This window comes from Hoplias malabaricus, chromosome 2 (genome assembly GCF_029633855.1).
Source record: "Hoplias malabaricus isolate fHopMal1 chromosome 2, fHopMal1.hap1, whole genome shotgun sequence".
NCBI classification, from domain to species: domain Eukaryota; kingdom Metazoa; phylum Chordata; class Actinopteri; order Characiformes; family Erythrinidae; genus Hoplias; species Hoplias malabaricus.
The window spans coordinates 20,241,893-20,268,115 of record NC_089801.1 but is presented as its reverse complement, the minus strand read 5'-3'; the positions used below and the strand labels follow the sequence as shown (position 1 = coordinate 20,268,115).

The 26,223-nt window shown below is 40.9% G+C and overlaps 1 protein-coding gene across 1 annotated transcript in view; it reads left to right on the top strand.

Annotated features, from left to right (window-relative positions):
• Positions 1-26,223, top strand: part of pappaa (pregnancy-associated plasma protein A, pappalysin 1a) — a 115,922-nt gene that overhangs the window by 6,637 nt on the left and 83,062 nt on the right. Inside the window, exons 2-7 of the mRNA XM_066660978.1 lie at positions 1,805-2,097; positions 2,412-3,181; positions 13,384-13,529; positions 13,875-14,168; positions 14,268-14,460; positions 17,809-17,930. Of these exons, the coding sequence (XP_066517075.1) occupies positions 1,805-2,097; positions 2,412-3,181; positions 13,384-13,529; positions 13,875-14,168; positions 14,268-14,460; positions 17,809-17,930 (1,818 nt within the window). The remainder of the gene's footprint in view (positions 1-1,804; positions 2,098-2,411; positions 3,182-13,383; positions 13,530-13,874; positions 14,169-14,267; positions 14,461-17,808; positions 17,931-26,223) is intronic.

Genomic DNA, 26,223 nt, shown 5'->3' with positions numbered 1-26,223 from the left:
TTTTTTTTTTTTACGAAAAATTCTTCATCATTCAATGGCTGTGATGTAAACAAAGCCATTCAAGTGATTTAACATGAAATGGTGCACTGTTGGGAAACTGGAGCTTCCTTTACAATGGTGGTGATAGGATACAGATGTCTTCAACACAGTTACAGCCTGTTAATTACTGTCCAAAGCCACCTGTAGACCTACACCTGTCTTACAATTTTACAGAGAAATCTTTAATCTAAAACATTATGTCTAAAGCCATAAAGAGAATAAAACCTGTGTGAGAAGCTGTTTGAGGTGGATGTCTGGTTCCTATCACCGCCACTGTGAGCAAGTCTGACTCTTGGACGTCCCATTTAGAAGAGAACCAGAGAGATAAAATGAAAACCACATTGCAGGAATTAGAGAAAAGGTGTTTTGGTGCTCAGCACGAACCTGCATTGGAAAGGCAGTGTTTCAGACAATGAATGAATTAATGTTTTGGTGCTTCCAGCTTATCAAAGACTACACAGGACTCTGCCATTCTTGGTTTAACCAACATTATTTTGAAATAAACGCATGGGTGAACTTTATGCAATTTTAGTATTTTAGAAATTGGTAATGGACAAGTTAGAGCAACAGTATAGTGCACATACTCCTACAACTCTGCAACATGCAAAACAGAGTCAAAATCCTAACACTTCAACATTTAGCATCATGCTGATTTCCCATACTTTAAATAATAACTTCATCCCATGCCTTAATCCAGAATTAGAATGAAACAGAGAGAGCTGATGTGTCCAAAATTGTGCTATGTTCATGATATAGTTCACTGTTTTGGGGTCCCTCATATTGTAGTGGTATAAGAAAATAGTACACAATTCACAGTGCAAATCAAAAATAAATAAATAAATCAATAAAAAAATCCACAATTCAGCGTAATATGTAGTGTATGACTGATATTATTGTAGAGTGGATAGCAGATAGCCATAAAACACTGCATTGTTTGGTAGCATCCAAAATCAGCCTCCTGAATTTATTTCCCAATAATAGTGCACTTTGTAGTGAGTAATGTATGGAATAGTGAATAGGGAGCAATTTCGAACACAGCTAGAACGTGACCAAAAGCAGCATGTAACTGTATAAGTGTCAGCATGGCAATAACATCGATCAGAGTTTAGCAGCAATCTAAAGAGTGTTTGTTTGGTCTTGTGTACTTGTGTCTGAGGAAGGAAAAATATGCTCAGATAATTTATGTTTTGGGATGGCACGGTGGTGCAGAAGGTAGTGTTGCAGTCACACAGCTCCAGGGACCTGGAGGTTGTGGGTTCGAGTCCCGCTCCGTGTGACTGTCTGTGAGGAGTGTGGTGTGTTCTCCCTGTGTATGCATAGGTTTCCTCCGGGTGACTGTCTGTGAGGAGTGTGGTGTGTTCTCCCTGTTTTCTCCCATTGTCCAAAACCACAAGTTGGTAGGTGATTGGACACTCAAATGTGTGTGTGTGTTTCCCTGTGAATGACTGGTGCCCCCTCCAGGGTGTATTCCTGCCTTGCGCCCAATGATTGCAGGTAGACTCTGGACCCACCATGACCCTGAACTGGATAAGGGTTACAGATAATGGATGGATGAAATGAATTTACATGTTGCATCCTTAGGACTGGGATAAAAGAGTTTTTCATTGGCATCAAGTGTCAAAAGTCTTGGAGGGGTCCCCTAGGACCACCCATAACTGTGACCTTGCTGTGACACACTCTAAGTTATGTCTCAAAGCTCTGACCAGGTTATCACCCATTATGATTCCTAATTTCATATGTCCTCATTGTCCTCTCTCTTATGTAGGCCTCTTCGATAAGTGCTTCTATGCCTCGAGTGACCGAGGCTGGATATTGGGAATAAAGTCAGTGAGCGAGCATGGCACTCGTGACCCACGCTTCTTCTTCTCCCTCAAGACTGACCGAGCACACAAGGTCACCTCTATCCACTCCAATTCCCGGTATGTGCCTGGACACTGGGCCCATGTGGCCATCACGTACGATGGAGTCTATATGAAGCTGTTTGTGAATGGAGCTCAGACGTCTGTCAGCAGGGAACAGTCTGGAGATGTCTTCTGTGGCCTCACTAAGAAGTGTAAGGTAAGTCCATGGCTTCAGAAGATTCAGTTTGTATCACTGAAAAAATGATGTTTTTAAAATTTAATAATGAATAATGCACTTATAGGTCACCACACTGATATTTTAGGTTGAGTAACCAGGTTAAATTTGGAAATGATGGATGGGGTTTTGTTTTTTGATTTGTCCAGAATTAAGGCAATATATATACATAATCACCTTGCAAAGATTCATTTTGATGTGTGTTGAACTCTATTGGTGAAATGAATGAATGACTTGTAGAATCATTAGTTGTGAAGCAATTTGAACAAACTGGAACATAATCTGATCCGAATCAGGTGCTGATGTTGGGAGGAAATGCCTTGAACAACAACTACCGTGGTTCAGTGGAGCGAGTCACTTTGTGGCATCAGGCCCTGTCCCAGCGTCGGATCGTGAGGGAGATGCATGGCTACGAGGACACGGAAGACCAAGCTCACCTGGTTGTCCGGGAGACCTTTGAGCCCCCTATGCGCAAGTGGCTTCCGGTGAAGGACGGAAGTTTCCCACAGCCTGATGAAGGACCTCGGGCTGGTCTCAGTTCTCTGGACACCACCTTGGAGCCTCCAGCCTGTGGTCAGACCGTGTGTGATAATGTAGACGTGGTCCACAACTACAACAACTTCTGGACCTTCCGGAAGCCCAAGACCGTGCGCTACCGGGTGGTCAACATTTTCGATGACGGCTTCCGTCGGCCCACCGTCACAGATCAGCAGATACACCTGCAGCACCAGCATCTGAACGAGGCCTTCGCCGTGTACAATATCACATGGGAGCTGACCGTTCACAACGTCAGCAACTCATCCCTACGTTGCCGTCTTGTTCTGGCCAACTGCGATATCAGTAAAGTGGGGGATGAAGACTGTGACCCTGAATGTAATCACACCTTGACCGGATTTGATGCCGGATACTGTCGACCCAGGACAAGGTGCCCCAATCACAAGCTGAAAAACGGAGTATGTGATCCCGAGTGCAACTGGGACAACTATGAATATGATAATGATGACTGCTGCAACCCTAATGTGACTGACGTGACCAAGACTTGCATCAATCCAGCCTCAAATTTAAGGTAAGATATCAATCTGTTGAAATCTTTCTCTTTAACAGTGGTATTTAATGGTATTTAATAATGTGGAGTGAAATTCAGCCTTACTCATTCTGTATTGACATTGGATTGACTGAGGGATTCACTGGCATTCAAGCCTCCCTCTCCACCAAATGGCAAATAACTAGGACATGATTGACGTCATCGTTCAGAAATGAACTTGACTCTGGGAATTTTGCTTGTGGTTTTAAACGTAATAGGCTGCTATAATCTTTCAGTTTTACCCTGAGTACCTTTTTAGACATGTTGTGACAAGGCAAACCAAGCCAACTTGGAATTGAATTCCATGTGCGAGGAAACCATCGCCATCCACGGCATTCCAAGTGGGACATAGTTGTGCCCTCGCGTTTCCCGTAGAACAGCTTTCCTGGCTGTTTTTCAGAGTGCCATGAATCATCCCACACTTCAGAGAGGAGGCCATATGTTTCTTGCAGCGATGAGAAAAGCAAAGCTAAACATTTTTCTTCCCTTCTTTTCCCTCCTGCGCCTCTCTCTGTGTCTCTAGTATTTAGACCAAAGAGCAGGGATGGATGGGGACAATTACTCCCTGGGCTGTCTAATGTGCAATTACAGAACACAGTCCTTCCCCTTATTACTACAGGGACACTCCTTTTTTCCACACTCTCCAGAAAACCTCCAGACTGTGTAGTGTCTTGCTCTAAGGGGACCTGCCCCCTCGCCTTTGTGGGCTGTTGTCTTAGCACTTTCAAAGGTCGACAAGAGCATTTTCGGGTTTCAAAGCGGGAATACCCGGGGTCACCAGAGAGAAGGCGCAATATCTTTTCACCATTCCTCTTCGCCTGGATGGTTGTCTTGTTTAGCTTTGGCTGGATCTGCAGGGCATCCCTGTAGTGCGGCAGCTGTGTCTAATATTGAAGAAGGCCAACCATGTTCAAAGCTACTGGGTCCACGCTGAAGATTTATGGCATGGAAGCTTAAGCTGATGTCATTGTTTGTAGAGCATTATTTTAGACCACTTTGGAGGATAATAGGGGGCTAAAGGAATTTCAGAGTATATAGGTATAGACTAACCATGGCTCATTAGCATACACAAGTTTGGAATCCGTTGCCATATAAATAATAATTGTTGTTTTGTTATCATTACATCTTGACTGAGGTAGGTGTACAAATATGTTTTAAAGCATTTTTCTGTAATCTATAATTCCCACTCTTTTGTCATGTTATGGTAACTATTGTGAAATTTTAAAAATGACAATTATTATGTTATCCATCTTTAAATCATCTAAACCAAAATTCACATGTACTTTTGGATACAATATTAACCCCAAAAACAGAACCGATCGATCACATGATTTTACAACTTTATTTATTTATGAATTTGACACCTGTACACAGCAGTCACCATAAAATGACAAAAGAGAAATAGAATGCATGCATTTTTAAATACTATTATACATTACACAAAAACATGGTTTAAAACCTATAAATAAAATTTGAGACATTTTGGAAAATTATAATAATGGTTTTATGCCTCAATCTGAATTTTGAGTGGCAGTGTATCTAGGGCTGGATGATACGGTCAAAATTTATATCATAATATATTTCTTAATTTTGGTCGAAACGATATAAATCTGATATCGATAAAATCCACTAAAACACTTCCAAGAACAATGAAGAAACATGACATCACCATCAAACACAAACCTTTTGGCTTTGTCAATATTTATATTTTTTAAGAGTGCTGAACTGCTGACTGGTCGGTAATGAACATCAGTTAGTGACATATGTTGTAAATAATGTATTTTGAAATATTGAAATATATGTTGCCCTGTGAAGGACTGGCGCTCCCCTCCAGGGTGTATTCCCACCTTGCGCCCAATGATTCCAGGTAGGCTCTGGACCCACCGTGACCCTGAACTGGATAAGCGCTTACAGATAATGAATGAATGAAGAATGAATGAAATATATGTTTAAAAATTATATCGTTTTTGAAACATTTTAGATTGCGATATATGTTGTTATTGAATTATTGTCCAACCCTAAGTTTATCTATAATAGCTATTGGTGCATGTCTGTCTCATTTTAAAATAGAAGACACAAAGTGTGTGGCATTTAGTATTTACGTTCCTAGAATACAATTTTAATCCTGGAAACCAACTCTAAGTTGTTCCCAATAATCTTCCAGGCAGCGTCCAACTTTTTAGGATGCAACTGCGAAAAATTACTGGAAATTCTTTTGGCTGAAATTTTGTGCAAACCCAGCGCAAGTCAGCGGGAACCATGTTCCAGTAAATCCAGCAATATCCTTCCATTTGTGTGCTTCTTCCCTAATTGAGTTTCTCGAGGGAGAAGAGATGTTTTCTATTAGCCTTTTCTGAAGCTCCTCCAGTCTGTCGAGTCGTCTCCAATCGCATTCCGCAAGTACTTCAAATGACTCTGTGTGCGGGCTTCTAGGTGACATCAGACTCGGGGGTTGAGGGCGGCGAAAAAAAAGCAGGTGGTTTTTCCTCGAACGTTATCCCATACCAATCATCAGGAGACCATTTATCATCAGACATCTGATCCAGTTACAGAAATCAGCGGCTGGCAAAGCCTGGGATTTAGATTGAAATATTACAAGTGATGGATGAAAGATGGCTCCATAGATACAGTGAGAGAGTGGTGGAGTGCAGGATCAGGACGGTGGGGGGCGTAAATGCGGTCTAAGAGAGATGGAGATGAGCTCTCTGAGTGGTTGCTTGTTTTTGTTTGATTATGGGATGCCCAGGGAGACTAACCCAAGGCAGTACTGCAAACATTCGTCGACATTCCTGTCTAATTGTGGAATTCTGGAGCGGTGTTGGTGCTATGTTCAGGGAGGAAACAATGGATGGTCTGGGGTTTATTTTTGCTGAATCTCAAGCCTGTTACCAGTTTTGCTTGTTTAGGAAATCTGGCTGGAAGCAGAGCCCAGGATACGAGGCTCTCATCCAGCTCAAAGTCAACAGTAGAGCATTGAAAAACACAAATGATGCCTGCCTTGGTCTCGTTTTCTTTTCTTTTTTTTTCAAAAGCTACATGTTTTCTTCCATTTTCTTCACGTTTAATGAGCATTTATGTGTTATGAACGAATGCTTAGTTTGAAGCACATTGCCGAGAAAGGTCCGCCTTGCTGATGGAAATCCATGTTTTTGGGATAACCCTAAAATGAAGCCAAGGTTTGTTGCTTGAGGGAGCCTTTATTGTAGTAACAGAGCATGAGGCACCACATAACAAGGGGTAAAATGTACTCTGACTAGAAACAGAATCTGCAATTTCTGGATTCCTATCATTTCCACTCATGCCACATTTGGAAGAATAGTACTAAGCGGGTTTAGACATATTGCTCGAGTGGCCAGCCTATAGGAGACTAGATTACATCGTCGTCCTCCACACAGCAGACTATGATTGAACTCCTTGCCCAGACAGGGCCACCATGCTTTACCAGTATGAAATATTAAGCAAGACTCCCAACGCTGCATAAAATCAAATTTACAGCCATACATTGAACATGCTTTTATTATAATTGCACAGCAGTACAAAGAATTTGTGCCTCCACATTAAACCTGTCTATAGCAGTGAATACACACCCACATCAGCGGGCAGCCATCCCAGTGTCTGCAGAGTAAAAAGAAGTTAGGTGCCTTGTTCAAGGGCAAATTAACCGAAGATGTTGAGGGAGAAGTCATCACTCTTCCTTCATTCCACATCCCTCGGTTTTCCTGCCAGTTGAGGGGATCAAGCCTTTGGTTCATTCTCTAGCATTTCGCCATGGCTGCCCCTAGTGATCTAGAAAGTGGCTTTGGAAAAATATTGTTTGTCTAAAGGCCTATTCCCAGGCCTAAAAAAATGTAGTTGATTCTTCAGACCAAATGTAAACACTGAAAAGTGTCTGAAATCACAAAAAAGATGCCGAAAGAGGAAAATCAAATGGATTTATTGAGTAGCAGCAGTGGCACAATGAATTAAACATTTTATTTTTAAGCACTGCAACTAAATGATGCACTGGATTCCCCTCTTTTTACAGAAAAAAACTACAACACGCTGAGGTCCAGCAGCTCATTCAGGTGGTATAAGGAGCTGTTCTGAAGGTGTTTTCGTAGGTCACTGGGGGAGTTTAAAGCTCTGTTTCTGTGTGTTGCTCCCCGTATTTAAAGGATACTGTGTGTTGTTTGTTCTACGTTTTATGTTTTTCTAAATTTGTTTGGCCTGCAACCATGACAACAGAGCTCTGATTGGTCAGGTTTTAACACATCCGCTCTATCTAGAAAATAGAAAGACATCATTAATACCTATGTGTTCGTGTTTTAAAACTGGATGTGCATTTTTTCACCTGTAAAAATCAGACTCAGTGTGAATATGCCTTAGTACAGTACATACTAACCGTTTTCACTCAATGTACTCAACTAGACAAAGAAAATTCTGACCACCTAAATGTTTGTATTGTTTCTTTATGGAACATATTATCGACCACCACCTTGGTCCACCACCTTTATCCTGGCCTATAAATAGTTCTGAAAAATGTCTGCTTTGTCTCTGCTCCCAGAGATTAGTCACAGGTGAAGGGTGATAAGCCCTTGGCAGTTGCCCTGTCATCATGTGCCTGCTTCTCATCTCCTCGCTGTGTCATGTTAATGGATGTCTGGGGCTTCCCCGTGTTGTGAGCAGGGGTCTCCTGACTTGGGCGCTCACTCGGTGGGGGCTTTACAGCCCGTAAAGCTAACGGACATTAATGGCCTTGCCTTAAGGGAGCGCTCTGGCGTAAAATGCCCTCTTAGCACACCACTTTAAAGGCGCAACACTCTCGTAAAAGCACCTGCCTCTGGAGCAGACACACATACAGAGGCCCCAGCCACTCACTTATGCACAAACACACATGCTTCCAGTGTCCATATGTCATCTTTGAATATTGAATATTAATTATTATTAATAATTTGTAAAATGTGTGACCTCGGAGTGACCCATTAAACTTTAAAAAGACATCATTAATGTATTGCCTTTTTTCTCTGTCTTAGTCAAACTCTACAGCTGGATCATTCAGTTTAAATGTATTCCAAAGTTGGACCATATTTTTTACACCTGCCAACCTGCCAATGTAGGCGTCCCGGACAGATTAATGACCTTGGGTGTGAATGGATGAAGTCATAACTTGTCGTTTAATAAATATCCTCTTTAAAAGCATTAACGTAGCTCTTTGGAGTGTGTTGGAAACTGGCTGGACCCAAGCAGCTGCTTGCTGATGTTGCAGGTTTTGGGAACGACGTTTTGTTCTCGCCCAGACTGCTTTCACGACTAATTTATAGCCTTCCTCTCACAAACCTCACATGAATTTGGATCCGTTTGGAGGCATGTGGGCCCGAGTGTGGAAACCCCGCCCCCACCACCTCCACCCAGTGGTTGGTCCCTGGGGGACAATTGGGGTTAAGCCCTTAGCCCTCACACCTCAGGTCAACCACACACAGGACGGCCCAGCTAGGGCTGGGGAATGTGGCTGGGGTGGAGCTGTCAGAACAGTGACTCAAATGAGCCTGTCTGATAAGGCAACGGTGAGAAAGAGTGTCTGAAATATGTGTACAGATTGGTTCCAATGAAGTTTATGTTATTGTACAGTAACAGCAGTAAAATATACAGTAATGTCCTGTGAAAATAGCCATTATGTTTAGGTCTTTTATTATTTAAGCTTAATATAATCACAGAATGCATATATACTCTAACCAGCAATAACTTTATGACCACCTCCTTGGTCCTCTGACCATACAGCAGCACTTTTAGATTTTTATTTAAAGAGTGCAGTCCATTGATTGCTACCTTGTTTCCCCCTTTTACCTTCTTCTTCTATGGTCAAGACCTCCACAGGCAGCCTATTATTTAGATGGTGGGTCATTCTCAGTGCTGCAGTGACACTAGAGTGGTGCTGTGCTGTTGTGAGTGGATCAGACACAGCAATGCTGCTAGAGTTTCAATCTTATAACCACAGAGGTTATTAAACTACATTTTGTACACATTTTACAAAGACTAGGGATGGTTACAAGTAAACAAACAAACAAACAAACCCTGAGATACCTTCAATAAATGTCTTAATTCTGCACACATTACCTTATAAATTTTAAAACAAAAAAACACGCTAATATTAGTCTTTTTTCATTTGTTTTACAACATTTGGCTCGTATTTGTACTTTTTGAATTCAATCAGAACTACAGCATAGCGGCTACAATCCAAGAACAAATGGCCACCTTGAATGCTTTACCTCAAAATGCTGTACCCTCAGGCATTCCATTTCTTAGACCACATGCTTTCACTTTTTTGAAGTCTGCTTTGCCAGTTTGTAGCAATTCCAGGGAATATAACCTAATAAATTGTAGATAAGATGGTGCTTGACATCCAGGAGTCCAAGGGGCTCTTCTCCATCTCTGACAAATGTACTTTTCCCTGTCAGTAAGCCCTTAACCCACCTCCCTCCCACATCCACAGAAGCCCTGCAGAAACATTTCCGAGGAAATCATGACATTCCTGACGTTATTACGAAGAGAAAAACTTATATCATCACTTGGGGAAAGTCCAAGCCCCCCTTAGACATGCCTCTGTTTTACTTCAGTAGAACCCTTCCCTGTCTATGAACCATGCTCTCTATCAGTCATTAATGATCAGTGTGAAGAACTGGAGTAGATTAATACCAGTTTTAAAATCAAGGTGCGTCATTTGATGAGAAGAAACAGCGATAAGAGGCAAGAAAAATGGATTTAGAATCAAGGTTATAAGCCAGATAGTTAAGGGGTGAGTGCAGACGAACTGTTGTGCATGTTGATGTACTGCAGCTAAAATAATGGTCTACCATTTCTTTTTAAATCAGTAATTTAGAAAAACCAACAAATAAACAAACAAAAAACAAACACAAAACCTTGCTGCATGTGTAGTTGATCTGCTAAGCTTTTAGCACACAAACTTGAGCTTACTTAACACATTCATTATTAAACCCATTCTAAATTACAGAATGCTAATATGGTACCTAGCCACTAGCCTCCAGTTTCTCCCCAATCTGATCTGAAAATGATTTCATATATATTTTATTACAAGACCATTCCCAGAATTGGCTGGAGCGGTGGTGCAGAAGGTAGAGTCGCAGATACACAGCTCCAGAGACCTGGAGGTTGTGGGTTCAAGTCCTGCTCTGGGTGACTGTCTGTGAGGAGTTTGGCGTGTTCTCCCCGTGTCCACATGGGTTTCCTCCCACTGTGCAAAAGTGAATGTGTGAGTGTTTGTCACCCTGAGAAGGACTGGCACCCCCTCCAAGGTGTGTTCCTGCCTTGTGTCCAGTGATTCTGAGTAGGCCCTGGACCCACCGCCACCCTATATTAGACATATTAGACATTTGTAAAAGGTGTGCTATTTACAAACTGGTAACAAGATGGAAATGTACATATATTACTAACATAATATTTAAATATTTGTTTAAAATATTATTTAAAATAATGTATAAATTAGATTAGGATATAAATTTGGATATCTGGCAACCCAGTATTGTAAATTAAAACTTGCTGTAAACTAACTAGCTTAAACTTAAATCAGTGTTGTTGATTTCTTTGCCAGTTCTACTCAGTATAATCAATCACATGATGGTATGAGGGTGAACCCATCACATCTTAACCTTTCAGTGAAGTGTCATGGGAACATGTTTGAAGGGCTTGACTCTGCGTGGTTCAACTAAACTTTTTTTTTTTTTTTTTTTTTTTTGTAGAATGTTTCACTTTAAAGGTATTGCATATGATTTGCTAATCTACTGTTGGGGCACACCCAGTCTCCCTTAACACGAGTACATACCTCAGAGCCGAATACCTCACATGGCCTTAGTTAGGGAAGACGGATTGTAAATAAACGTAGCGTGGTGTTGAACCGCACTGGAAGGTACCAGGTCGTGCCTTCTTTGGGTGCTTTTTAGGGATCAGCTCTGGTGTGTTGAGATCGTGGGTTAACAAATGTAGCAGGAGGCGCTAGCACAATCAAACATGCCTCCTCACCCGCTCTTCCCTCCAGCTGCGGCGTGTCATCCCCGTGTGTGGTCTCCATTTAGACTAGCTGTCTGGGAGCACTTGTTACTGTCAGCTTTTGCAAACATATCATCTGTTTCTAGAGCTGGCGGCAAAACAGCTCAGTCACTTGCGCCATGTCCTGGGATCGTTCCTGGATTTCTCCTCCCTCTACGTTGCCAACCGTCGATAGCTGGAACCCTGCCAGGGCCCTCGACCTTGTCGTCCTTGTTTGTCAGCATGTCACACGGGGGGAAGGTTCTCAACTCACCGACAAGCAGTATCCTGCACCCTGACACTACCACCTCGAAGAAAGTACCAGGATTGGCTTTCAATGAACATATGAAGGTCCCACTCTTTAGAGATACTAACTGCTCTTGAGTGAAGGGGTATACCCTATGACTGTTTATCTAGTCCTACCTAAGATTTATGGCCTTCCAGATAAGTAAACAACCCTCTGATAAGAAAAAAACAATACACATTTGCTTCAAAAATGTGTATTGCATTGTCCTTGAACAAAAATACAACTTGTCCTTGGCACGAGGGTTGTAACATAATCTGTTTTGTTTTGCGAGTGGGTTTTGTAGGCACTTGTAAAGCTCTGGTTTGGCTCTGCTGTCCACGCTGATCTTTTGATCTGCAGACTCATGAAAATGCAATTTTTTGTCGAGTCTTTGAATAGAAAGCATGTCCAAACATAGTTTCATTCCACAGCAAACATTTCTCTCAGTGGTCTTGTTTTGTGTGGTCTGGCAGTTGATACTGTGCGCAGGTACTCGACTCTGCAAAAGAGAGGAACGCTGCCCATATTTCAAATATGTCAAATATGAAGATAAAGTGCTCCAGTAAATGTTTTGCAGATCATTGGATATGGTTTGTCAGATCTGTACAGTACACATTGTCACACGCTTAGGTCTCAGAGTTGGGGGCGAAACCTTTCACAGAATCTGAGTAAGTCAAGCTACAACTGTAACAGAGACTTAAAACATTATAGATTTAGAACCGATAAATTTGACTTTGGCCGAGAGGGGTTAGCGATGCTGTGAAAATTAGCACTGGGAGTGTGGTACAACAAACCAAGTCCATACAGTACTGTGCAGAAGGCTTAGGCACCTAAGATAATGATATATATTTAACTAATGCCTGCTCAGTGAGTGTGGGTCTTGAATAATTCTATATAACCACAGTAAACACAAACAAATAATAATATAAAACAAATAAGAAAAGTAAGATATTTCTATAAAGCAGTAGGTGAGAGTGAGTTTGAAGAACAGTGTTTTGTTCAGATTCTTTTTGATTTGCATGAATTTGTTAAATCAACAGCACACATTATTTAAAATCATAATTTATTAACCACTAAAACTAGGTACTGGATGATAACCTCAAATAATACGGACTCCACGAGGAGAGATTTGGACAAAGTTAAACAACACATTCACAAACAGAGGATCACAGTGGAAGAATGTGATTGGGTTTATTCTAATGTTATGTGCTATTTTACTACTGCTCAGGTAAATTGCTTTTGAAATCTCATAATCCCTGGTGCCTAAAACTTTTGCACAATACTGTGTATATGTATATGTGTCATACGTGCTGTGTAATGACCAACAGCTAAACATACTTTATGAATATGCATTGATTTGTTCTGTTCCTGAGGGTAATATTGCATCCAAAAATATGTGTGAGCTATGGTTTATATGATTTAAAGAAGGTGATTTCAGTGATAGAGGTTGTGAACTTGAGGTAATAATATTTCATTGTTAATTATCATTTTTTTTAATAAATGACAATTGTATACGATATTGAACATGATTTTCAAGAGTAAGAGAATGTTTGAATTGTGATTAACAGTTATACATTGCACAAAAATATTTTAAAACTTTTGTACACGTAACGCATTTGGTGTAAGAGGAATATGTAGATAGCGTTGCTTTGAACTACAATGGTGTAAGTGTATACACCTCATTTTATTTAGTTACATTGAGAAGGACTTGACATGCAACCCATGCACATAAAAGTAACAACACCTGCTTGTTCTGTTTTGCTCCAGCTGATGTGGGGCACTGTCTCCTTCCTCTTGCTCTGGCCTCCGTCACTAATATGAACCAAATACTGTTTGTGTGTTTGTGTGTATGGGTCTGGGTCTGTGTCTGTGCCCTCAGGGCCTACCTGGATGTGAAAGAACTGAAAGAGATCCTTCATCTTGATGGCTCCACACACCTTAACATCTTCTTTGCCAACTCCTCAGACGAGGACCTCGCTGGAGTGGCCACTTGGCCATGGGACAAGGAGGCCCTGACACACCTAGGTACTAATGCTAAGTGCTTAATGACTGGCAGGTCAAGAAAAATGAGCTTCTGCTGTTATCGTTCTTTGCTTGATTGCATTTTGAAAGTATACAGGGCACTATGTTTGTTACGACTGTACCACTGGGGTCCTATGCCATTGTTTATGGACCCCACCGTTAAGAGATGATCATTTAACTGTAATGGTGGCACAGCTGAATCGATTCAACTGATCCTGGAAGCCTTGAGTCAGTGAGCTGTAGGTGCCAGTACTTTGTTTCAAATGACCATAGCAGTGAGCTTCCAAAAGGAACAGATTAGGAAATGCAGCTTTAATCGATTCCAGCTCCCCTCCATCTTTCTTCCAGGAGGCATAGTCTTGAATCCATCTTTTTATGGGACGTTTGGCCACACGCACACCATGATCCATGAGATTGGACACAGCTTAGGCTTGTACCATGTGTTCCGGGGCATCTCGGAGATAGAGTCCTGCAATGATGCATGTTTGGAGACTGAGCCTTCACTGGAAACTGGGGATTTGTGTGCTGACACCAACCCAACGCCAAAATACAAGCACTGCAGAGACCCAGAACCTGGGAACGAGACCTGTGGCTGTCATAACTTCATCCACACACCTTTCAACAACTATATGAGTTACGCAGGTAAGGATTTTGCCTGAAGCAGTGGCTTAAAATAAACCCTCTATCCATAGAGTCAAAGCATAATTCTTGCATTTTGTTTTTTCCTGTTTACCTTTACAGATGATGACTGCACAGACTCTTTCACTCTAAACCAAGTGGCTCGTATGCACTGTTACCTGGACCTGGTGTACCAAACCTGGCAACCTGATTACAAGCCCTCGATCGTGCCCATGGCACCCCATGTGGTGGACCAGGGTCAGGACACCATTACTGTGGAGTGGTTCCCACCCTTAACGAGTCAAGTCTTTGACAGGTGAACTGAAGCTGCAGAGAGCATGTGATTCTGGAGCTGATTCCAGTTCTGGTTCTAAGTGGCTGGAGTTGATAGATTTGATCCCACACACATACACACACACAAATTCCCATTTCTGTGTCCAAACATCAAGACAAAGACCCCTTTCAGTCATGCACTTTTAAGCAGACATTTTCACTATGAACAACTTCAGATTTCTGGAAAGTTTGACAAAAAATAAATGTATTAATAAAAAAAAAAAACAAGAATCATTTTTCAAAATAGTAGTCTAAATATTGTCCAAGATATATCTCACTTAATATGCATGCAGACGTGGGTGATCTTAAACGTCACAGTGTGGAATCATATCTATCAACACTTTTTTTAAAATTCACTCTTAATCATGTAATTCATGACGCAAAGTCTTGGAATAAGGAGCTGCCATGCAGAACAAAACAGGAATCCAGGCCAAAGAAGCACTGCTGCCCTCATGAAATGGGGCCTGGATGTGGCTATGTTATTTATAGGCATGATAAGATACAAGTAGATATGGTGTGTTCTTGAGGATCAGATGCGTTGGTATTCAATATGTCTCCGTCTCCGGGCGACGTGTCCTAACATGCCTTGTGATGGAAGTGGACATTAGACTCAAGCATTTTCTGGTCACAGCACTTCTTTGATTTATGATGTAGCAACCGACAGCCACTTGTCAAGAGGTAGCCAAAGAGTACATTGTTCCTGAGCCGTGCGCACATGTTATTAATTAATAGCACTGTTTACAATACCGTGGTCAATTTGCTGTGTCGCGGATAAAGATAGAGCAAAATTTCTTCACAAGACCTTGCAAAAACATCTCCCTGGCCCAGAAAGTGATTCAGAGGCATGGAACTCAATTAGTTGAGTCACGGTGTTATTGCACTCTCAGTTCTGGAGATCCAGTGCAGAAGTCGGACAGTGGTGTTTATTAGCAAGGCTGCCACATTTGTCCAGGCGTAAGAGGGACCGTTATGTGAAGCTGCTGCCTCAGTGACAGGTGTAATTCAATGACGCAAGCAGCGGGGAAGCCCCTCAGTAACATGTCCAGGCATGCCTTGAGTTCACTGCTTGTTCTGTGGCCTGTCTGCATGTTATTATGTAAGTGCATTTTCTGGAGCTCAATTGTCCTGAATTTAAAGGACAAGCCAAATTTAAATTAGTCTAACTTGTAAAGCTTCTGAGGAATGTGTTATGTTTATGTCTAGAATTTATCTTAATATTAGTTAATAAGTCATAGTGTTTGTGTGTGTGTGTGTGTGTGTGTGTGTGTGTGTGATGTATAATCGTAATTCAAAATTCTAAGTGATTACAGACGATGAATGAATGAATGAAAAAATTCAAAATTCTCACTGTTCTGTCATTTAATGGTAACCGTTGTATAATATTTTTTATAAAACATATTTTCATGCCCCCAAACATCAAAACTACAAGCCTCAAATCATTTAAACCAAAACTTACATATATTTTGAGTACAATATTATCCCCAAGAACAAAGTGAATCAATGCACAAGATTCTGCAGCACTTTTTCCTGAAGGAACTTATAACAAAAGGAGTGACCAATAAATTATTTCACTTGCCATTTTTAATTAATTATTTATTAATGTATTATTATTATTTAAATAAAATGTCATTTGACATTTTTAATAATATGCAATAGTTACAATGAAATGACAAAATAATAATAAAAAATTATTAAATTAACCACCCCCCACAAAAAAAAACAAAAAACAAACAAGTATCCAGCATATAGTTAGAATTGTGGTTTTGCTGCTACACACTTTCAAAATTATATTATAATCAGTGTTGTAGAAAATGTATACATTTTATAATAAACATAGAATATTCATAACATAAGTCTTTTGGAGAAAATATGTATAATATTAAGTATGTAAAACATGGAGCCAAATATATGATCCCACATTCTGATAGTGTACAAAAACAATGCTGTGAGTGTGTGTGTGTGTTGGTGTGTGTTTGTGGTAGATATGCCAAGCTGGCAGGCAGTGATCAGATGCACCATCCCTGTTCAGGCAGAGGCCATCAGTGACTCAGAGAGGCAGAGATTTCCCACATCTGAACACATCTGAACACAGCAAACCTGTGACACATTGTTTGCAAACGACATCAAATGAAAATCCGGAACGCTGTTTAACTTCGGTTGCCATTCAGTCAAATCATGCAAACAAAGGCCTCACGAACTAAAGCTCAAGCACCAGAGTCTTGATCCGAGTCGTGGAGCAGCCAAATACGTTCTCGCATACTAGGAATTTGAACATTGAAAATGCAGCAATAAGTGCCAGCAGTGTGTTTTTACCCCCTAGTTCAGAGAGGGTTTTTCTGAGCTCCCCCTTGTCTGAGACAAACCCTGATCAGGATGGATTAGTTACAGAAGCTGAATGAATGAATGAATGAATGAATGAATGAATGTTATTTTCAGGAAAGAGGGGCGGACTGACGGAGCGGATGCACACGCTAAAGCACAGAAACTTTATTTTCCAGTAATAACAAAACAAAGAGACTTTTAACAAAAAGACAAGAAACGGGGATCCAAGCAGGCTAAACGGGACACGGGGAGCTAAACAGGACTAACGGGACAACAGACGAAAGAACGAAACGACAGAGGAAATACAACAATAACGTGGAAACCAATAACGGAGAAACCAAACAGAGACAGACTAGAGAACACAACAGACTTGACATGGTACAAAGAACGAATGACCAACAAACAGGAAGTGCAGGAAGGGGACTTAAATACCAAACACAGACGAGACGCACCTGAAACAGATAACAAGGGGGCAGGGTAACAAATGACACAGACGAGGAGGCGGAACAAAGGCGGGACTAGAACATAAACAAACATAGCCATGTGCTAAAAGAACACATGGCCGGGGGAAAACAAACTTGATGAGACGAGGGCGTGACAGTTATTACTTAACAGAACCCTAGTTAGGGTTTTACCCTTATAATTACAGCTTCAAAATTGTTGTAATACTTCACCTGTAATAAGAAAAAAATGTTGCAATTCCAGGCTCAGCACTGCAGAAGCTATACTATGTAACTCTTGAAGAAGGGTAGGAAACGCCTTTTCATAGCAACTGTTACTGGTAGATGGCCAGTTTCACCCTAGCATCAGCTATTGAAAGTGTTGATGTAGTGTACATCAGTGGTCATGAAAAGTTTCATATGTTTTATGAATGTGTCCTGATGGTTTAGCAGTCTATTAATCTCTTTACTTGTTTGATAGAAGTCATTTATTATGTTCATCAACAATAATAAAAGTGTTGCTGGACTGTATCTAAGTTGTGTCCCCTCTGTTTCTGTTGGTTTCCTAGAGAAGTGGGATCAGTGTGTGATAAATGTGCAGAAGGCTGGGTGTTTCTCCAGTACGCCTCCCACTCCTGGTCCCCAAGGCCCTGCTTACCTTCCGGCCACTGGAGCCCACGAGAGGCCGAGGGTAAGGCACCCCCCTCCAACCAATACACACCCACAGACACAAACACACACATTCACATTCTGTTAAACAGGCTTCCTGTTAGTTCATAGCATCCAAAAATCCTACACGTTTATTGGATGCAGATTGCAAGGAACAGGGTTTGTCCAGTGTTATTCACAAAAGGTCAGTTTTTCATTCCAACAAGGCCCTAGATCTCATGATTGATTGGTTAAACAAGTGGGCAAAGGTATGCTATCACAAGTGGAAACCTCTGGTCACTCTAAACATTACCAAATAAAACTAGAACACAAAAACTGGGAGGATGAATAATGAATCTCATGTCTTTTGTATGTATTTTGCTTTTTTGATGTCAGTGTTAATTTCATTAACAACTATGACAAAAAAAAAACCAAAAAAAAACATTTGTTGGTAACTTTTATTTTCATTTGAAGTAGAATATATTTAGTTGTCAATGAAACCCATTATTGACCCATTATTTATAATTTAAACACAGAACATTTTGTGGAAATATAAACAGGAAAATGCTCACTTTGTTTACTCTGGCCAGGGCCATGAGGGCGGCCAGGTGGTGTTGTGAAAAGAATGTTTGGGAGACGCTCATATCAACTGTTGGCCAGTGATTCATAGATTTAAATTTCTTACAGAGATTCAAAGTAGATAAATAAATAAATAAATCAGCTGCCAAACTTAACGTTGACCCTGATATGTCTAGGGGCCTAACCTTTAAAGAACAGCTGTCACCAAATCACAAAAAATAGGCAACAAAACCTTAACTCAACTTGACTGTTGATCAACAGTGAAGGAGTTTGTGAATCCAGTCCCTGAAATTTGCACAGTGGCCAGTGAGCGGAAGCCTGATGTAGTTGTTTCTGAAGTATACACAGTGTTTAAATATTTTCTCAAGGAAATTTCAGATCCTAAAACCCTCATATACTGAGGTTCATCAGCAGTTGCATGATGAGCCACTTGCCCCCCCCCCCCCCCCCCCCAAATAAAAAAAAAAAAGAACGACGCTCCAGGAAATGCGCGCTCTTGGTAACTTAGATCTTTTCCCTGAGTGCTTGGTGTATTGTGGGCTTTATGAATATGTCATCAATGTGCTATGAAGCCACACATCTCTTAAAAACCCTAGCCCTCGCCCTCCTGCTCATCTTTTCAATGCACACTTACCGTCTCGGCTCCTTCGCTCCAGCTAGGCCAAGGACTCTATGAAAGGATGAAATCAGCAACATACCTAAAATAGGCTGCCTTCCCTAGCTGCGTTTTCCTTTTCCTTTTTTTTTTTTGCCTTCGTGTTCCTTCTCTCTCTCTCTCTCTCTCTCTTTCTCTATCTCTCTCTCTCTCTCTCTCTCTCTCTCTCTCTCTTTTCCACAGTTGTTCAGAGAGAGAGAGAGAGAGAGAGAGATCAGTTTGGGCAAGAGGTGGAATTTGGCTTTTATAAATAGTCAGCACAGCTGTGCTGCCGCAAAACTCTCCGACAGCTGCTTTATTAATTATTGTTTGCAAGCATGGCCGGCGTAAAACAACGATGCGTCAGTCCATTAGGATGGCGTCCGCAAGGAATGCTCTTACTCGGCGTATCACGAGGGAATCTTGTACCTCTGGAATTCTGGAGAGAAATCTTACTGAGCCTGCTGCTGCTTAGAAAGAATAATTTAGAGAAAGCATTTCAATTTGCATCCCAGTAAAATAGTGTGGAATCTTTACATAGTGTGAGTCTGTATAAGAAGTATCCCAGTTAATATAGCAGCTCATTTATGGAGCCAAATGCTAGCACAGTAAGTAGTTTATTCACTGGCTCTGATCCCCATATCAAATGATATTCTGAGACTGGGGGAGTGAAAACAAGCACATGATTCCTCTCAGATATGTGAGGAATATAACATGATTCCTTTTCATTCTGCACACTACACAGCACACTCTATGTTAGTCTCATTGCATTAGCCCTCCATTATCCACAGATTTGTGTGCTGCAGGTGTAGGTCACAAATATTAAATGAAAAGTTCAAGAAATAAAGCTTTCATAACTTTTTAAAGTGATGAAATCATCTCACACCATCCTGCTTGGGACATGAATAATATCCACGCTGAACCCTGGCTAACTGTGACTCTATTAGAAGCAGAGTGAAGGTAAACGTCTCTTAGACAGTTGATCCTGACAGTTCTTTAATAGAGTTGTGTCTTTCTACAATGCAATGCCTGCAACTAACAACAAGATTAAATGCAAGCTTTTGATTAAAGTCTAATGGCAGCAACCCAGAGACTTGAGACTTGCATGAATCAACTTGTGAACCCTGTTAAGAACCACATTCATTTTAGAGACAGCACAACACGTCAAAACAAACAGAAGGAGTGGTCTCATATTCTGCGGTTTTCCTCTTGAACAGGAGGGTTAGAGTTCCCTAAATGACAAAAACAGACACTAAACTTCAGTGTATAAGTTTTACGTTGGGGTTTGAGTTACTTTTTCACCTGCTGAGGTCATTTTAAACTGAGGGGAACTTGCTGAAGAGAGAAACACATTTCCTTGCTGTTAGTCTAGATTCCACAATAGGGAAAAGAGGCTTGCTTTTGAATCTGATTTATATCTCTGTGAGGAAGAGGGCTTCAGATAGCTTTTAAGGAGTTCATGCTTCAAAGAGCAACACTCGATGGTTATCAACTTTCTGTCGTTGATGGATACGGGTCAGAACCCGTGATTGCTGGACACTTGTTAATGGGGCATTTTTGGACATTTGTTTAATTTTCTCAAAATGATCAAGAGATAGAGAGAAAATTCTGACTATGTTGGATCTCTGTTGGTATTTGCCCAGCCAGCCGTTTCTTGCAAAACCCAAGCACAACACTCCTCAAAGACAAACACACTGCCTTCAGTTTGGGCAATGCTTTATATGGTGAGATTATTTGTCAGTTTAGACTCTTAAAAATAAAGGTACTATAAATGGTTCTTTAAGTGATGCCATAGAAGAACCACTTTTGGTTCCATAAAGAACCGTGTTTCTTCAGAGATGTGTGAGTGTGAAGAACCTTTTAAAGGTTTTAAATCCAACACTCGATCTGACAGTTCCTTACCATTTAAACACACCCACAAGAATGGTTCTTTAAGGAACAAAAGTTGTTATTCTGTGGCATCCCTCAAAGTACATTTTGTAGCACTTTTACTTTTATTCAGAGTGTATTCTAAATATATTTTACCCTGGTTTTAGAAACGTTTTCAAGGAAAATTATTATTTTACTGCAGAGAAAAACTCATGTAATTATTAGAATAACAATATCGAAATAAAACATTCAGGATATGTTTGATGTGTGCCGACATTGTAATCGAAATTCCGCTTTTCCGTTCCTGTCTATATTCCAATCCCAACTTTCTGCAAAAAAAGTTGTTTAAATGAGTTATTCTAAATGGCTTGCTGTTGTTCAAACTTTCAGTGATAGGAATGTTTGATGCTTCTTAACACAATAATGAGCATGTTTCCTGTTTTTTTGGTCAGGTTTAACATTTACTAACATTGTATGTTTTCACTATTGGAACAAAATCTCCAAAATCATTAATGTAATATAGAAGGAAGAGCCTACAACTTGTAATGGATTTTAATATAAGATCACATCACTCTGGGAAATGTCTAGTCATAGAAACCGTAATCTAATACAAAGGGGAGCCGACAGATGTTTTGGATATGAAAATAAAGAAGATAGAATGCTCGCTTCTGGTTTTGCATGGGAAACAAAATGGATGAATTTGTGGAGACATTGCAACCCCCTGGTTCCATTCACTACTGCTGTAAAGAATCCAATAATAGAGTAAACCATTTCCAATCTAAAACACCCTGAATGACTGACTGTGTACATCTCAGTGAGAAATCACTGGATTCCCACGTAAAGATGCTGTCCCTTGCCAAGATATCATTTTCTGCAGGGATATGAGCTGTCTCGCTCCTGGTTTGTAGCAGTGTGTTACAGAGGCATGTCCAGACTTGCCGCTGTACTCTGAGCATAAACCCTTCCCTGTTTTCCTCCTGAACTGGTTTCCCGCGAGTGACGAGTGGCTCCCCCTCCTCCAGCCCCTCTCCTACGCACACGTGTATTTATGTGTGTGTTGTGTGTGTGTGTGTCCTCTTTAAGCCCCCAAGACCCTCACAGCTGGTTAGGCCCTGTACTGTATGTTGTTTTTCTTGCTTCATAGTCATGTCAAAATATATTGATCCTTCATGAATGTTGAGATTTTGGAGCATTATTGATTTTCACTACATTTAATAAAGTATGTCTTTAGATGTTGAGCTATGTGCCAACTGCACACTTGGCTTATAAATATCACAATTAAAGAAATATCAAATCTCTTTAGATTTACTCACAATATTTGTGATTTGAAGCAAATTGATCAGAATTGAATGACCATTAGATCATATGAATAAGTTGATAAACCCCAACCCTAAGGCACTGTGAGCTACTAAACCCTAAACCTAATTCCTTGTATGTGTGAGCATTATTTATTTATTTATTTATTTATTTCCACATGTGATTTAAAAACACCAGGTGTTCTTTTGATTATCACAAAATTTCATGAAAAAACAGACCAATGGAAATGGTCCAATATGATGATATATAATATAACAACAATGAATACTTGCTGTATTATGGAAACTTTTCCATTTTCGTGCTCTGACAATGATGATATATGGACTAGGTTTAAGATGATTTCATTTCAGTCAGTTTGTACCATGGTGATATGAAACAGTGACAATGAATCATTTCCTAAAAAGAATCCAATAAATTTCAGAGATTTTCCAAATGCCTTTGTGTTTTTTGGCCAGCGGCCATTTGTACGACAAGCCACTCTCCAGAAATCTCCTCCTCTGCCCCTTGCACCTGGTGCTCTTTCACTTGTTGGCCATGAGGTGTTTGAGGCTCGTGTCCTTACACCACCACCCCGTCCCTTCCTAAACCCCAAGGCCCAAAACCCCAAAGCCAGCTCAGTCAGGATGGAGCAGGAGGGAGCACCCACCCTCGTAAATCTTTACAACCAGGAGAATTACGTCTGGCGAAGAAGAAGAAGAGGAAAAAATAAGAACGAGAGAGGGCTTGAGAGTGAGAGTGTGAGTGAGTAAAAAAAAAAAAAAAACTGTGGAGTGGGGAAACCATGTGGAAATGGCCCAAGGTACTTAAGGCCACAGAGAAGTGCAAAGTGGTTTGTGACATCCATGAGAAGAGAAACCTCCCGACCACCTCTGATTTAAACCAGGGGGCCTCAGAGGTTTTGCCGAAAGAGACGATCCGGAATATAGGAGACTTCCAGGAAAAGCATATGGAAAAGGGTCCCTCAATATGAGCCTGGGTAACCGAGTCTGCATCTGGACATTGTTTTAATCACCCAGGCTGGCTTTGAATGATGGCGTGTAAGCAGGCAGTAGTACCTTAGCAGTGTTTGCTTGTGGTTTGTCTGAGGCGCTGAAGAGTGGAGCGGGTCCAAATGACTGAAGTCTCACAGCTGGGCACCATTCCTAAGTTCTCACCCAACTTCCTCATAAAGTTATGGTGCTCAGATGAATCAGACGAAATGAAGGTGTCTAGAAGGCTTCCTTGTCTCGGTAGAAACAGGATTTTTTTTTGGTTTCTTGAAGAAACTGAAATGTGCAAGAGTTTTTCTTGGGTGACTAGATTCTGTAGGTCTTGCATTATCACTACCAGTCTGGAAGGGTCAAGGCATTGTAGTTCAACACATTTGGAGGAGAAAACTACATTCTAATTTGTTTAGGCCAGGTAACAGATACAGACTGACCATACTGCACACCTAAGGAGGCAGGGGATGCACTACTCCCAATGGGTCTGCAGCATCACCAGGATCGGCAGTGGTTGATTCTGTATGGCTTTTTATGAAACCTGGATGACATTCTATCTGCAAATGATGGCAGAATGGAACTTGAAGTTTTATGGGTTTTCGCCAAAAAGAACTGATCCTTATCGCATTTTGTTTTGCTGTCTTAATGTCTAGAAATCCAGCCTGTAGACATTCAGCAGCTACCCTCTGAAAAATGATTACATTCGCCCTCTGCAAAATGTTGACTTTAAAATTAGTTAAACGAATAATTTCATTTGACTGCTTTGGGTTGCAGGGTCACAGAGAGCCAGGGCCTCAATGGAGCAACTGTTGCGTCAGCACCAGGCTGGTTGACCGCTTCTAGGAAACGAGAGGCCACCACCTTTCACGAAAACCAGACTACGTGCCTTAGCATGCTTTCGGCTCCCTCATTATTTAGCTATCCATACCCCAGTCGAGCTGCCGCTTCTCACAATCCTTCTCTCAGACCCATTCCCACATGATACTGGGAGGTCAGGGAGAACAGATGAACACTCAACCTTAAACTCACTGCAATTAAGCTGGATGACGTCCAACTCTGCTCCCCTCTCCCCGACTTCTTTTTCCTAGAATGAGCAGTTTCCTAGACAAGCTAATGCCGCTATGGGATTAGCTAATCAAGTGAAAATGTGAGGCCCTGATTTGTGTACGAATTCTGGGGTCACCTTGAAAATAAGCCCACCACTGTGGAGGCAACTGAACCCCGACTCAAAAGCGCCTGAAGGAGCTGAGCTATTAGTCCACCTTGGAGCAATTCGCATAACAAATGACAGTCATTTGTCTTATGAAATGACTACCTTAGTGATTATGGTCATTACATATTATGCACAGTTTGTAATTGCTTAAATAAGGAAATAACCCTCCCTCCCACACCCACACACACACACACACACACACACCCACACACATTCTTGAGGTGTAGTTAAATAATGCTTAGTGAAAGATCCTTTGCACAATCGAACCCTGGCTAAAAACAATCCCATAGTGTCCGGGATCTTTGTTTTTTTTTTTTTTTTTTCGTCCTTTTCTTCTTTTTTTCTTTTTTTCAACTCAAAGTTTGCTCTACACTGGCCACACACATGCTTAGAATAATAAAAGTGTTGATGATGTGGCCTGGAAAGCCAATTCAGGGCTCAGTTGATTAAACACTGGAATTTTGTGCACTACCCAGAAATGAGGTTAGCAAATGGGTTTTGCCATTGCCAGCTTGGACTCGCACAAAGGAAAAGCAGAAGAACACAACGTCTGCTGTGGCTCGGCATTCTCACTGTGTGATGAATACCGTGGACGTCACTCTCGGTCAAATAAGCTGCTCTTTCTGGACGACTGTGGGTGAGGTGTAGATACCTGGTGGAGAGTTATAGGAACCTTGTGACAGTTCCATCCCCAGGTAGTTTTGGTCACTGGCTTTTCTGCTGATTGAGGGCCAATGGACTATATATTTGTAAACATATTACTGCTGGTCAGCACCTGTCAGCTGCTATCTTTGCATCTTTACTAATCCGATTTCCATTGTCCTTTTAACCCTATATAGCCATAGGTATATATAAACCTGCTCCCTCTTGTTTCTGAGAACAAGAGCACTGATACAGAGTTGCCCCCCCCCACACCCCCAACAAGTTGTTACCCTACGGTGAGGATTTGATGGCATCCTAAAAAGATGTTGGCTTACTTTGTTGAAGGTATATCACAGTTGTCTTTTGTGAATCAATAAGACATTATTTCTGCATGAGAAGTCAAAATAGGATTACATGTCATGGTTATTTTTGCATTCTTTCATAAAATGCTGTCATTTTCATTTCAGGGACAAGCAAAACTTGAGTTCTATGCTGAGTTTTTAAAAACTGTGGGTTAACAGAGGGTGGGTATAAAAGATACAAATAAATACAATATAAAAATAATTTTTCATATAAAACTTATAATGAAAATAAATATTTTAAAAAATATACATGCTAATTTTTTTTGCGTATTCTACCAGGTAATTTTTTGAGCAAATGAAAGAAGTTGAACAAGAAAACTAGTAATAATACTACTAATAAAAACAAATAAATAAATAAATATAGATGTACACAAAGAGCTCATCATTATTGGATTATGGAACCTCATGCCTGAAACAAGTCATTTAGCCACACTGAGGCTTGGTCGGCTGCCAAATTGTGGCAGGGATCATTTAGTGGGCCCCTCTGAAGCCTGGTTCTCACACCACTACAACTCCTTAGCCTTAGTCTTTCCTGACCCCACATATTGCTCCTGCTAATGCACTTGTTGGCCATAACATTCCCATATGTACCCTAATGCTAAACAGTTAAACCCATGCAAATCTGGCTGTGGGGAAGGCACTCAAGGCTTCATGGACTAATATGGAAAAAGGCAATGCTTTGGCATCTCATGTATGACCCCTTAATGCAATATGTTAGAGGGATTGGATCCTGTGGTGGA